General features: G+C 42.9%; 1 protein-coding gene across 1 annotated transcript in view; it reads right to left on the bottom strand.

The window, feature by feature from the left end:
• Window positions 1-14,819, bottom strand: part of LOC119803922 (multidrug resistance protein 2) — a 56,849-nt gene extending 42,030 nt beyond the window's left edge. The window contains exons 1-8 of the mRNA XM_038315405.1: window positions 14,692-14,819; window positions 14,186-14,253; window positions 9,606-9,654; window positions 8,030-8,192; window positions 5,434-5,491; window positions 3,097-3,288; window positions 2,260-2,431; window positions 980-1,104 (exon numbers count right to left, since the gene is read on the bottom strand). Coding sequence (XP_038171333.1) covers window positions 980-1,104; window positions 2,260-2,431; window positions 3,097-3,288; window positions 5,434-5,491; window positions 8,030-8,192; window positions 9,606-9,654; window positions 14,186-14,247 — 821 coding nt within the window. The 5' untranslated portion in view covers window positions 14,248-14,253; window positions 14,692-14,819. The remainder of the gene's footprint in view (window positions 1-979; window positions 1,105-2,259; window positions 2,432-3,096; window positions 3,289-5,433; window positions 5,492-8,029; window positions 8,193-9,605; window positions 9,655-14,185; window positions 14,254-14,691) is intronic.
• Window positions 14,820-15,265: the final 446 nt, after the last annotated feature.

The following is a 15,265-nucleotide window of genomic DNA, read 5'->3' as shown; positions in this document are numbered from 1 at the left end:
GATAGACTGATTGCTTCAGAAGTAGAAGCTTTGTGATGATATATTCCACAGCATACTGAAGCTTTTGCCAAGCTGGGAGATTTAGATGTCTTGTTATCCCAGATCCCATCCCCACCCTCACTATGGGAGACTTATTCTCATCTCTCAGGTCTCAGGCTAATTGAAATCTCATCTAAGAGACATTTTTTGACCATATCTAGATGTGCCCTTCTGATATTCCTCAGTACATTTCTTTTATCAAAGCATATTTTTAAAGACTATGTTGGGGGGGTGTTTTAGTTAGGGTTTCTATTACTGTGAATAAAGGAAAACATTTAATGGGGTGGCTTATAGTTTCAGAGGTTTAGTCCATTATCACCTTGGCAAGAAACATGGTGACATGCAGGCAGATATGGTGTTAGAGAAGTTACTGAGAATTCTCCATCTTTGATCTGCAGGCAACAGGAAGTAAACTGAGACCCTGACAGTGGCTTGAGCATATATAAGACCTCAAAGCCCACCTCCACAATGACACACTTCCTCTAACAAGGCCATACATCCTAATAGTGCGACTCCCTTAGGGGGCCATTTTTTTTTTCAAACCACCACAGGATAGGTATGAGCAAATATCCCTGGAGGCTCAGAAAAGGTCCCCTGGGTCTGGAGTTACAGGTGGCTGAGCCCCTAAGAACTCAGGTCCTCTCCTCAGCCCTATCAAAGCATATTATGTCTCTCTAAAAAATAAATTCCAATAACTCTCTTAGAGCCTTTTATTTCTCAGACTAATAGGTTGTCTGTATACCAGATACTCCTTATTTGTAGTTCCTGTGCCACCTCTTTCTTCTGTAAGAATGAAAACACAGGCCTTCAAACATTTCAAAAAGTAAACAGAACATAAAAACCCCTTCTTCTGTATTAGGAAAGCATAATTAGAACTGCAATTTTGCAGAATATTAGCAATGACACAGAATTTTACATTTCTAGAGAAAGAAACCCAAACCTTTCCAGTTCTTTCTTTTGTCCTCCAAATGCAATCACAGTTCTGATGGCCGCTAAGACTTCTTCAGCAACGGCTCCAGCTTTCGCATAAGCCAGGAGTTCCTTATTAGTGAATGAAGTCATTACCTGTCAAAGTGTGATCTGGTGTCATTTAAAAATGCGGAGCAACTCTATCTTTTGCAGAGTAATAAATAAATAAATAAATAAATAAATAAATAAATAAATAAATAAATAAAAGATATGAAAATGTTGCTTGTACAGAAATCACACAAAGAGCAAGAACTTTGAATATCAGGTATCTTTTTTTTTTTTTTTTTTTTGGTTTTTCGAGACAGGGTTTCCCTGTAGTTTCTAGAGCCTGTCCTGGAACTAGCTCTTGTAGACCAGGCTGGCCTTGAGCTCAGAGATTCGCCTGCCTCTGCCTCCTGAGTGCTGGGATTAAAGGTGTGTGCCACCACCACCCGGCTGAATATCAGGTATCTTTGGGGAGAGAAAAAGTGTACTGGATTCCCTACCAGTATCCTCTAACTGACCCAGTGTCTAATTAAGGAAAAGAATCCTGGACACAAAGGGACCTTTGGGTCAGGTGCCTGATCTGCCTGGGACCCTCTAGCTCTTCCTACTTTGCAGGGTTAAGAAAACAGTTTCATGCCCACATGAGACTAGCAAAGGCTAGCTAGAGGGCTCACTAGGTAAAAGAACAACTGAAGCCGGATGATCTGAGGCTGATCCCCAGAGAGTGATAGTAGGCCCTGGAAACCACTGGAGTGGCGGTGTAGACATGGGAGAGCCACTTCTATGGCTGACACTTCACGGTGAACATGGGACTGTCCTCTACTGAGCACTGATATTTCCAGGTAAGCATGTCTTTTCTTTTTTTTTTTTTTTTTTTTTTTTTTTTTTTTTTTTTTTTTTTGGTTTTTCGAGACAGGGTTTCTCTGTAGCTTTGGAGCCTGTCCTGGAACTAGCTCTTGTAGACCAGGCTGGTCTCGAACTCACAGAGATCCGCCTGCCTCTGCCTCCCGAGTGCTGGGATTAAAGGCGTGCGCCACTGCCGCCCGGCTAAGCATGTCTTTTCTATGAAGGCAGAGAACGCACAAAGTCCCCTTCCTTCTTTCTTATACTTTCCCCAAGTAATAGCTCAGGAGATCTGGATCGGCTTCTTCTGTCGACTGTTAAACAGAAGATTAAAGCAAGTAGCAAGTCCACCATCAGGACTGTCAAGGTTAAAGACCTTCCCATGAGGTTCTGGGGAGGGTTTTGAACCCTGGATTCACCTACCTTGGCCCACATAGCAGATGACAGTCCAATAAGAGGGGTGACAGCCAAAATTACAAGGGTTAACTTCCAACCACGTATAAATCCTACTATGAAACCAGCTAAAAATGATGTTATGGAATAAAAAAACATTCCAATTTTATCACCAATTCCTTCATTAATTTTGAAGACATCACTAAAGAAAAAAAAGAGATCGTGTTACAAATAATGTCGGATTTGCACAGAATTTATCCAGTTTTATATTGTTATCATTGAATCTGGTATAAATTAATACGTCTAGAGTGTTTGTATGTATTTCACGACGGGTTGTCTGTTTCTGGTTTAACAGTACCCTATGGTCCATGTGGCCTCAGAATGAATACACATGTCATGTCTAAGACAATTCACTGTGAAATTTCAAACTGCTCAGAGATGTGTGTATATGGCGCTGTTCTCTATGAACACGAATCATTGAGTTCACTGTGTCTTCTGTGAAGCAGAGGCTGACTGACAGGAGCTCCCTCCTCCTTTCCAATGTCTTCCAAGGCCACCATGGAGCCCCCAGCAGGATGGAACTCAGTGGGGCTGGACAGACCACACTGCCATTCTCTGCAATCACTGCTCTGCTCACTGCATTTGACTCTGCCAGTCTGGCCCTCATTGAGTGCCAGGCAAGGAGCAGCTCCGCCCCCCGTCTCTGCCAGTGCACTGGGAACAAGAAGCTGTGTAAGACACAGGCACTGCTCACAAGGCTTTACTCTGCTCAGTGATGCACCTACACTCCTAACAGGGTGGTGCTATCTACTTCACAGCGTTGAGAACAAAAGTGTATCTGACGTCAGCATAAAACTAGGTACTCACTCTGCGAGCCGGGTGTTGAGCTCCCCAACGTCATGCACGTCAAACCAGCCAATCTCCTGATTCATTATCGCGTGGAAAAACTTCTGTCTAATTTTGTGTATTTGTCTTCCAGCCGCCAGGCACCAAAATGAAACCTGAATGTAGGCAACTATGAGCACACCAGCACCAATCCCGGTGTAATAGTAGGCGTACCTGAAAAACAAGAACACCGTAGTGCTGTTTTCTGACCAGTCCTTCCCTCTGAACACAATTGAGTCTTACTTCTTCAGCTCTCTGGGTATCCCACCATGCTTAACAGACAGGAAGGGGTTGAAAGGAACGGAGCTGCCATGCCAGCGTGCAACTATGTCTGCGGCGATATAGAAGAATGGCTCTGGGGCAAGCAAAGCCCACCTCTTCACTGAACTACCCTGTAAACTCAGGCAGGATGCTTAGCATCTTAGGCTCCAATTTTCTAGCTGGTAAAATGGAGGTAAAAAGAGATATATAATATGTCTGAAAGGTGCTTGGGCCAGTACCGTACATATAGCAAGCACCCAGAGAACATCAGTTACTATGGAACAGTGCTTGGTATTCTGGAAGTCTGAGATATGCCCTTGTAGTCCTAATTCTATTACATCAGCATCAGTTAATGAGCCCCACGCCCAGGCTGCCTCTGCTTGTCAAGAGACATGTGACAGAACCCGTCTGAAAGTGGAAACTAGGGATGGAAGTGACTCCTTGCCCCTCTGAACTGACGGAGCTCAGCTGATAAGAGACAGCTGAAAATTAATACTATCGGTACCTGCCCAATTGGTCATGTCGAACTACCCTAAAATGTTGAAGGAATCAAAGAGCAGCCCTTCTAATTTAAACAGAAATTATGAAAAATGAAAGCCTTCAAATTAAACTAAGGAAAAGGTGAACTGATATTCCCATGTTCTGAGTCTTCACATTCACAAGGGCAAACCTTGGCTTCTGCGATCAGTCCATATTCAGATAAAAGGCAAACCTTCCGACATGAAATACAGGGTACAGATGTCCCTGTCTTGAAAAGGAGAAGGTCTACTTGTTTTCTCCTGAAAATTGCAGGGTGACCTGGGAAGCATCAGCATTACTTAGAAGGAAGGGAGTCCCTCGTGTGGTATTCACAGCTCTGCCCTCAACCTGGCAGGAATCCTGCAAACACATCACACCCTGTTATAGCTCATAACTTCCAAAAACGATATGGGGCAACTTGAAAGCCTCTCCCTAACAGAGGAGTCTAGAACTAATCATTTTTCATGTGCTAATGATACAGCAAGGGTAACCCCATTTTAAAAAGTATATCTTACGGTTAGGGGACAACTTGAAAGCTCTTTGGTTTCGTTTATTTGTTCACTCTTTCAGACTTTAGGTCTTTTTTTTAAAAGGACAGGGTCTTGCCACATAGCCTAGGCTGGCTTCAGTCTCACAACCCTCCTGCCAGTACCTTCACAGTGCTAAGATGGGTCATCATTCCTAGCCTTGGTAACATATTTTTAAACAATCAAGATGTTGCTGTTAACTGGGCATTGTTGCTTGAACCTGTCATCCCATGACGTGGAAGGCTAGGGCAGAAAGGAGGCCATAAATTTGAGAGCAGCCTGGGCTCTCTCTGTCCCAAAAAAGAAGAAAGAAAAAGAGGGACTTAAAGTTATTACAATATAAAAAGAATAATGCCTCTATACAATAGTGGTCAGAGTATTTGTGTCTTCTCATTCAAATATAATCAAGGAACATGTCAAAGCATCCATAGAATAATGTAGAATCAAATTATCTGAATATTGTCATGGATCTTTGCACATTTGTTCAAAGATTTTCTTCGGAAAAACTTCAAAGCATGTAAATCATAAGCAAAATATATTCCTTAGTTAAACCAAGGTAAAAATTAAACATTTGTTAATTCTACGAATTTTTTGTTGCTGTTTTGTTTGGGGGGGGTTGTTTCTTTGTGTTTCAAGACAGGGTCTTTCTGTGTAACAGCTTTGGCTGTCCTGGAACTCTCTTTGTAGACGAGGCAGGCCTTGAACTCACAGAAATCCACCTGTCTTGCCTCCTGAGTGCTGGGATTAAAGTGTGTCACCACCGCCCAGTTACTTTAGGATGCTTTAGTTCATTATTTACAATTAGATGCCAAGTTTAAAATTTCCCTGCTAGCCAATATTATTATAATTTTTACTAGGGATACCGTGTAAGAGGCACATTAATAATTACAAAGCTATATTCAATGATTTTTAATTCAACTTCTAATCATATTATATGAGTGAGAAATGTTATAGATCATTTTAACCAGATTAATGCAGAAATGATTAAAGAAGAAATAAAGTGTCGAATTACGTGGCCATATCTTCCTCCAGATGATTGCTGCTGACATTCTCTGTATGGTTGACTTCACCTAGACAACCAGAAAACAGAGCTGGGCCATTTATGCCTTTTTGCACTCCAATAATAATAAACATATATTTAAAAAACCCCTAATTTGTTTCACTTGAAAATCTATACAAAATAGGAACAAGTGATTCAGTAAAATTCAATTTTAGTTTCAATCCAATCTTTAATGACAGCCATCCAAACAGTTCCATGTTGGCCATGAGCTACTACACAAAGCTTATGTTCAATGATGCTCATTTTCAAGAAGAAGCCCACAGTGACAAAGAAATACCAGTGCAACTGGACATGGGCACATATGCAAACACTAATACTGTATTTCTCTGTTTTATGGTTATTTCACAATTATCATAAAGAACAGAGTGATGTGGGATTCCCTTCTGTATGCTGTGAATATCATTGGTTAATAAAGAATCTGTCTTGGGCCTGGCAGGGCAGAATAGAAGTAGGCGGGGAAAACTAAACTGAATGCTGGGAGAAAGAAGGTGGAGTCAGGAGAAGCCATGGGGCCGCCACCAGAGACAGACATGGCGGAACCTGAAGGCCAGGAGTCTCATAGTAAAATATAAAATAATAGAAATGGGATAATTGAGGAGATAAGAGTGAGCTAGAAATATACATACGCTAATAGGCCAAGCAATGTTGTAATTAATACAGTTTCTGTGTGATTATTTTGGGGCTGAGCAGCGAGGAACAAACAAGTGGCTTCTTACAACAAAGCATTATCCAATATTAGGAAGAGCTAATTGTCTGAACCAAATACATTAGAAACCCCAAACTTTAAACATTCATATAGACATTCATAAGTACTAGTCAACATTTTTGTGTAGGTTGTCAATTTTTTTAAATATATGTGTACATATATAAAAACTTTAAAAATACTTTTAAAAAGCAACAAGTGTGAATCTTGGTCTACATTCAGCACCAACTTTTCTTGTCAGTGTATGCTTGTATCAAATTTAAATCTGCATACATTTTGGTTGTTTCAATATCATACTGTTATTGGAAACATCACTCAGTGAGTCTACTTACCAAGCAAACACTATTCCCTGGGTTTGATCCAGTACCACATAAACAGACAAATAATACTGCTTAAGCATATGTGTACACATATGTGGCTATATGGTAAATACTGTATTAGAAGAATTATTGTAATCAAGACTGCTAGGTCAACAAAAGGCACATCTTGAATCTTACAGTCCTTGCAAAATGTTAGATTATAATATGTGAGGAACTCAAGAGGGGAGGGAAAGGAAGGAAAAAGGACGACTTGCAATGTGAGCAATATGGACATTCACGGTGTTTATCATAGACTTAATTCAAATATCAGGCTAGGAAGATAGCCCAGCAGGAGATAACATGCCTAGTGTCTGTGAGGCCACAGGTTCAATTCTCAGCACCTCAAAAATGAGTTCAAATGATATAAAAGTCAGGGGTTTGGTCTCTAACATCAACTTTTCAAAGTCCAGAGATGAGATGGTTCTGCAGTTAGGAGCCTTAACCGTTCTTACGGGGGACCCAATGTCAATTCCCAGAACTTATACTGTGCAGCTCACAGCCTCCTGCAACTATCAGTCCACATGTCCACCTGAATGTCATCCCCCTCACACACACATACTTAAAACCAATCTAAAAAAAGAAAGGGCCCTGTAAGCTAAGAATATCATTGAATTCTAAATATATAACTGTAACTCGCCAACATGTCAACTGAGTACAAGAGAGCTGTAAGTCTCCAGTAGTTTACTTTATCTCAATCTCTGCATGACCAACAGTGACCTACACACTGAAGCTCAGAGCTAGCCTGCGCCCACCAAGTCAAGGATGTCTGTGTTAGATGAAGAAAGGATTTCCACAGCTCACTCATTCCTTCACTCCCCCAGGGTGTTTTTTTTTTTTTTTTTTTTTACATCTTTCCTTATCCATCACTTTCCTGCTTCCAATCTTGCTGAGAAAATTAAGTTCTGCCAGTCCCTTATTTATGCAAAGTTAGACTTTCTGAGGTTTCGGTCTCCCGCAGTGGACCATGAAACTGCATCATCTGTTCTTATAAACAACTGTCTCAGACCTCGTTTCATTTCTTCAGTCCTGGGTCTGCTTTCTGACAGGCCAACACATGACCACACACGAAACTGCGCAGACGTCCCTCCCTTCCGCTTTCTCATCTCATCTGAGAGTAACCATGTCCTTCAGTCTCTCAGGCTAAACCATCAGCAGCATCCTCAGTCCTTGGTTACACTCAGGCCCCGGACTCGTAACTAGTGCCGCTCACCATTCACAGTGCGGATTAGATTCCTGTACTTCCTCCTCAAGTCGTCAAAGGCAGTTCTGACTCCACAGAGCTCCTCCCTTTTCTACATATCTCTGCCAAGGCTTGTCCTGGGTGTTCTAGTGCCCATTCACACGATCTTCTTAAACTCATTACAAGCAAGAATTGAAGCTGTGACCCGCCACCTTTTTCAGCACAAAACACAGCACTGCAAATGGTACGGTAAGTGGATGGCCTTTGCAAAATTCCAATAACTTCGGTACCACGAATAATCCTTACTTTGATTCGTAATGTCTGATGGACTACTGGTTTCTGCTTTGGTAAAACTGTCTGTCATGTGACCAAACACCAGCATCAAGAGGGGAAGTGCAGTCCCATGGATAACGGCAGCCAGCGTTCCCAGGGCCATGTAGAGCTTGTCGAGCCAATCCGCATAGCGAAACTAGGAAGAAGAGCGGGCGCACAGTGAGCACGTGGCACCATGGATGGCGCTTCTAAACAGACCCCAAATTCAAGCCCATTTCAGACTGTCACTGCTACTGCCGCACACCAAGCTGTCCTCTACCGGTGCTGAACTTTGGCAATCATCTCACCATGGGCTGTACCAATTCATTTTTAATTTATTTATTTTTCATCTATGTGCATATGTGGGGGGGGGCATGAATGTGAGTGCTGTCACAAACCAGAAGAGAGCATCAGATCCCACAGAGCTGGAGCTATAGGAGGTGGAGAGTTCCCTGATGTGGGTGCTGGCAACGGAACTCTACTCCTCTGTAAAAGCAGCGAGTGCACTGAACAGCGGACCTATTTCTTCAGCCCCCTTGTACTAATTCTTTTTCTCCTGAATTCAGGCAGGTGTCTTCTCTTTGGTAATATCTGATGAAATTTTTTTTTAAGTTTCAAAGAGGATGACAGAAGAAAAATAATGTTTTGAAGAGGCAGAAATCACTGCTTGCTCATCCCGTGGCAGCGAACATTAACACTTTGACTGGAATTACAGTCAGTGAAAAGAAATACCTTTCTCCACATGGCTGTAAGCGTGTTTCCACATTTAACAGGAGAGAGAAGACCCTTGACTGTTAAATCCTAGGAATCAATAATCCACAACAACCTTTCTTAGCATGTGTTTCAGGGTACGTGTTCCCACTGACACTACGAGACTGTCAATGAAGCTTGACCTTGCATCAGGGTGCGGAGTTAGCAGCTAGCTTCCAGAATTAGCCGCAGAGGCTTTGGAGGACCCAAGGATACATACGGAGAGACACAAAAAGTAGTAGGGAGGGGATCAGAAAGATTTGATGGGGGTGAGTGGGATGAGGGTAGAAATAATAATAAAAAAAATCAGATAAACTCTTCAAACATGGGTAGATAGACTTTGAGGCAAACCTGTCAGGACTTCAGAACAATAGTAATCCCAGTAGCCAGGACTTCAGGGTCTTGAAGGATGGCATATTACCAAGCATATAATAGTAATTCCCAGGAGGAAGGAGGTAGAAGGGTCAGGAGTCTAAGGCTGTCCATACACACACAGCAATACCCTGCCGTAACCTGCAGCCAGCAAGACAGCATGGGATGCAAGAGCTTTCCTCCTCCTCGCCGGCAAGGACCATCAAGAAAAAATACAGGTAAAAGATAACTGGCAACATAACAATTTGGAAAGCATTGAGATCTAAGCCAGGAAAGAGAAGCTACTGAGGTTCAGTCCATGGCAAACTATGCTTGCCATTCTTCTGAAAATAAGCTAAATCTTCAGTAACGTCACCTCCGGCTCCACCTCCTAAGAAAGCCTAATACCACGTGGAATATCTCTTTTGTGACGTAAGTGTTTGAAACAATGAATGAATCCCAAACTCACCATCCCAAATATGCCAACGGTTGGTTTCTTTTCTTTCTTCTCCTTTTGACTAAAGAACATAACAAAGGAATTATACGGAGGTTCAGAAATACTACGAAAACTTTAAAAGTGCCAGCCTGCTGTAAAACTAATGAGAACTAGGACAAACACGTCTGCAGCATACTAATTCACTAGGACAAACTTGTCAACACAGTACTCAGTCACTAGGACAAACATGTCTACGCAGTACTCAGTCACCAAGACAAACATGTCTATGCAGTACTCAGTCACCAAGACAAACATGTCTACAAGGTACTCACTCACTAGGAGAAACATGTCTAAACAGTATTCATTTACTAGGACAAACGTGTCTAGACAGTACTCATTCAAACAGTCTGATATCATTAACAAAGTGCAAAAACAAATGTTCACATATTTTAGACATTTAAATATACGATTATCGGTGGTTATTGTCTTTCTATGTTTAACTCTTTACACTTTGTGTATGTGTGTTCTCGTGACTATGGGGGGGGCATAAATATGCGAGGTGCATGTAGGAGGTGGGAAACCTTGCGTGTCATTCCTCGCCGTCTCCGTGCTAGAGACAAGGGCTCTTGTTATTCATCACTGGATTACTGGGCCACAAGATTCCAGTGGTTCTCTTGTTTCCATGTCTAATGGCTCCCCATTACAGTGCTGATATCACCCACACACACACACATCTTATCACATCTGGCTTTATATGGGTTCTGGAGACAAAAACAAGCTTATGCAGCAAGTACTTTTCTCAGAGAATTACAGCTCCTATCCCAGGTGTTGGAATTTGTACAAGAATAGTTTCTTGGATCTAGATATTTCCTAATTTTTATAATGAATACATTCACTCACACATTTATTTGCAAGTAACATACTCCATATTAAAAAAAGAGAAAGTTTTTTTCCTTTTTTGGTTCATTTTAGTCTAATTATAATATTATGGCTTGGCATGGCAAAGAATATTTGTAATTCCAGGACTAAAATGGCTAAGGCAGAAAGATTACACATAGGAGGAAAACCTGGGCTACATAGTGCTTCCCTACTTGTAAAAAAAAAAAAAAGAAAAATTTATTATTTTCTAATAAATCATGTTCTAGAATTAATCTGCCCAATTACCTTCTTGGTAAGTCTAGGTATAGTTCAATCACTACGTAGACATACATTCATTCATTCATTTTATTGGCAGTCTGGATAGTATTTCTAATCCTTCTCTTTGCTACAGAAAGCAGTGATCAGATGTTGGACATAATTATCCGAATTTGAAAAGTATTTAATTACTCTATGGGCAAATCTAATTCTGCAAGGCATCTGAAGTCCTCAGTGGACCAAATAAAACCTCAAAAAGCCATGGTTTACAAACAAAACAAAACAAAATAACTATAAATTGTTAAAAAGCTGGCCTTACATGCAAAAAAGTCAACTGCTACTCAAAGTTAGAAATCGAATAATTCTACCTCACAACCCACATTTGTCACCACCTGTCGCCACCAGCAGGGATGGCAAGCTATGCCACATCACTCTGAGGAGAGACTGTTTTAGAAAGAACATTATTTTAACACCGACTTTGAAGTTTAAAAGTTCATGGGTTTTTTTCATGAACAAATGAAGTAAGAGGATCATTTTAAAGGAGAAAAAGTCCAGTTCTTAGTAGTACAAGATGGACCCAAATCCACGAGCTCAGGATGGGCCCTGTGCTGGTGCAGCTACAGCCCAGCTTCAGGATCCCCGAGCTAGGATGCAAGAGGAGAGACAACCACAGTCATCTCAGCTCTGCTCTTCCTTACTATTTTGTTCTTTGACACTGATGCTACTTAAGAGAACATCTGACATTCTAGGTATGAGCTAGGATGATTCATTAAAAACTCGGAAGAAGGCATACTGTTGACCTTTGCTAGATAAAAAAAAGCACGCAGAAGACTTATTTAACTTGTCTGGGTCCTGTTGATAGAGCAAAACTAAGGTTTAGAAAGCAGTCTGCTGCTAAACCACCAAGTTGTGCGGCGGGAGATGCAGACCTCTGAGACTTCAGCCAGGATGGAGCCAGTGGTACCTCACTTGCCTGGCACTGGGCTAGACGTATAGTTCAATAGTAGACATTTGTCTAGCATGTGCAGAACCTGGGTTCAATCCCTAGTGCTGAAGGGAAAGGTTACTATTCTTTTTTTTTTTAAGGTTACTATTCTTAATGTATATCTGTGAAATTTCTCTAACAACGTGAATGACTATCAATTTCTCTTGTTGAGCACTGAGTTCTGAGCTGACAGGTGCTCTGAGGAATCTACTAGGAGTGAGGACTGGTGTATGCTCTCTCCCAGAACTAAAGCTTCAAAGTCACTTGGAGGCTCACCCAGGCAACATCCTAGGGTAGATAGACAAAGTCAGCGCTGGGGAGCAGTTTAAAGAGCCACTAAGCAAAAAGTACAAGGAATTTCTCTACTCTGAAGTCACAACAGAACCAACGATAAAATGAAGATATGCGTAGACTCAAACCATCTATTTTCTTCACCTTTCTCTTTGAACATCATGCAATACTTTGTATGCAATATACGTGAGTGGTGGTGTACACCTGTCATTCCAGCTCTTAGGGAGAGGATGTGGGATGATCTCCAAGTCCAGGCCAGCCTGGGTGACACGGTGAGTCATATGTGAATGGTGGTGTACACCTGTAATTCCAGCTACTGGGAGAAAGGATGTGGGGTGGTCTGTAAATCCAGGCCAGCCTGGGCGACATGGTGAGTCTGGAAAGCGTCCATCTTACAACAGAGCAAGATCCTATCTCAAGGACAAAACGAGACCTTCTAGAATGTACTGCACATTAGACATCTGGGTTTCAAGATGAGCGCAAATGGAACATGAATGTTCAATATAAAAATATGGACTTATTGTGAAAGAGAATGTCTTCTTATTCATAACTTTTATTACCAATATAAAAATTACTATGTCTGGGGTACCCAAAAGTTCTCCTAAGTTGATTTCTTTACTTTTTAATATTGACGGGGAAGGGGGGATTTAAAACTACAAATGCATCTCACAGTGTCTTTCTCTAGACAGCACTACCCTAGAAACCTGGCTGGATCAGATGGAACACGTCTGCAAGCAGTCTCCTCAAGCCCCACCACACAATGCAGACATTCAGAGCTTGTGCCACCATCCGTGGGGCTGCATCTGATCACCTGGAGAAGCTGCTGAAGGAACTCTCTCTCGGAAGGGCAGTTTCCCCACTGAATGCTGAACAATCCTCACCTGACAGGTAGTGTGTTCCAGACAGCTGCATTTTCCTGCAAAGAACTTTCCTAGAATGCTTGACCACTCACCCTGCTCCCGCCTCTCATGATATCAGTGAGGCATTGGCTGTATTGGACCTAGCATCTCTAAGTCACTGAGAGCAAGCATTTTCTTTGAACTTCAAACTTCCCTAACATTGGCCAGTAGACATTCTTCCAGCTTGTTGCCATGACTGGTTTCTGGTCTTGTTGTTTTTCACGTCTTATTTATTTGTTGTGTATGGACGCATGCACAATGGAGGAAGGCTCTCACGGGCCACCACAAGTTGTCTATGGAGGTCAGGGTCAGCTTGCAACTTGCAGCTGGCTTCTGCTTCCACTCTGAGGGCTGGAAACAGAGTTTAAATCCGGGCGCGTCAGCCTTGCAGGAAGCTCTTTGCCTGCTGACAGGCCTGGCTGGTCCTGCTGATTCCTGGCTAGTTAGCATCCCTTACTTCAGGCTCAGTGTGTATTCTCTCTGTCCTAGATCGGGCTTCAAAATGAGCTGTTCTATGTAGCATCCGTTTCTTTAGCAGAAAGCACCAAGAGAGCTTCTTTCCAATGTCCTTTCAGTGGACAGAAAGTGAACAACTAAAGATATTCATGACTTCAGATTGGAGTTTCTCATTCTAATTTTACATTTTTAAACATAAAATTTGTTTTCAATCTGTGCTTTCCCTTTGTAGATTCCTAATAATATTAATATATCCACCAATTCCTATTAGCTTACAATTTCCTGTAAACATTAGCCTAATGAGGTATGTTTTTAATTTCCTGTCACAGGCAGTCTGCTGTGATAAAAAAAAAATATATACGGAGAATAACTATTTTCTCTAAGCAATGACATTTTCAGGTATTCTAATTGAAGTACAGATAACCAACCTAAAGAGATCTAAATGCGGTTTTGGTCTGTTTCACCTGTCATGACACATTCTGTGTTCATGTGGTTGTTTATCAGACCACAGCAGAGAACCCAAGCAGCACATGGCTCAGGTGCATGAGCGATCAGCAGTGCTCATAAAGCTGAGGAGATACACACACACACACACACACACACACACACACACTCACACACACACACAGAGGGTGTGAGCGGTGGCCGGCCTGGAGGCTAAACAGGAACCTCCTGTCACACACACCTGAAGGGCTGCTCCAAGCAGAGGAATTCCTTCCAGGGACTGGTTTATGTTTCTGAAGGCTGAAATACCAACCACTAATCATTTAGGGCAGTCCCGGAGGCTACAAACTAATTGCTCAAATGTACAAGACATGTTAAGTATGAAAGTGAAATAATCCGGCTACCTCTTTTTGCTCATCTTCGAGTTCTTGTCTGCTAGTCCATTATGGTCCTCTTCAAGCGCCATCACGCCCTGGGGAAAAACCACGGTTCTTCAGCTAAATATATGTCCACGGGGGGCCAGAGCCTAGGCTGACCTCACTGCTCCGTGGAGACCAGCCGTGAGGAGGAGCCCCGCCCTGATGCTCCTGGTCTGGGTCTGGAGAAACTCAGCCTCGGGATCCAGGGAGCTCCCAGGTCACCCACCTAGACCGGGTGCTGGTTCTGGATCCTGCCGCACCCCCTGCCGGGTCCCCTTAGCCCCAGCGCGCTCCCCCACCAGAGCTAGGGGGCTGGCGCCGAAAACACCTGCTGGGGGCTCCCGGAGCGACATGGGGGTGTCGCGACTTGGTCCCCACTGACTTCCGTAGCCCCTGCCCCCTACACCCCACCACCGCCACCGCCACCGCCAGGCTCAGGCATCCCGAGCAGCAGACTCTTCCTGGGAACTGCTTACTACACGTGTTTCTACCTCCTTCGCAAAGTCGGCCAAGACGTGGAATTTGGAAGAAGCGACTGTGAGTTTTGGGGAGCCTGGGAAGATGGGGGGCAGCGGCCTCAGCTTCTGGGAGCTTCAAGAGCCGCGGCGGGAAGGAACTGGAAAGCTCCCGCGGGTTGGAAAGAACTGGGGACTTTAGTAGCCGCAAACCTGCCGCCCAGGGACCCTGCCGCCAATCAGCCTGGTGGGCGGGATTGGGCGAGCCTGCTGGAGGGGCTGCGAAACAGGAGGGAGGAGCTTCCCAGCCTCTCTAACCTTTGTGGAAAGGCTTTGGAATCCTCAGAGACAAGTCTCTACATGTTCAGGTAGTCTCCAGATGGAAGTAAGTGTATATGCCTGGAAAGTGCACAGTTGGCTCATTGGTGAATCACACTGAAAACGGTAATTTACCTGATCAAGCTAATCTGTAATTAGGAAAGCAATCAGGGGCTTTGCTTATTCTGTAAAGTCCCTTCTGGAAGCATTGCTTTCTTTTTGTGTTTTTAAGGCTGGTAGAAATTTTTCTGGGAAAGTCTTTCTTCAGTGTGTTTGGCATTTTTCTAAAGTA

Source organism: Arvicola amphibius, chromosome 18 (assembly GCF_903992535.2).
Source record: "Arvicola amphibius chromosome 18, mArvAmp1.2, whole genome shotgun sequence".
Classification (NCBI taxonomy): domain Eukaryota; kingdom Metazoa; phylum Chordata; class Mammalia; order Rodentia; family Cricetidae; genus Arvicola; species Arvicola amphibius.
The sequence above is the reverse complement of the archived record's forward strand: the minus strand, read 5'-3'. Positions and strand labels throughout refer to the sequence as shown.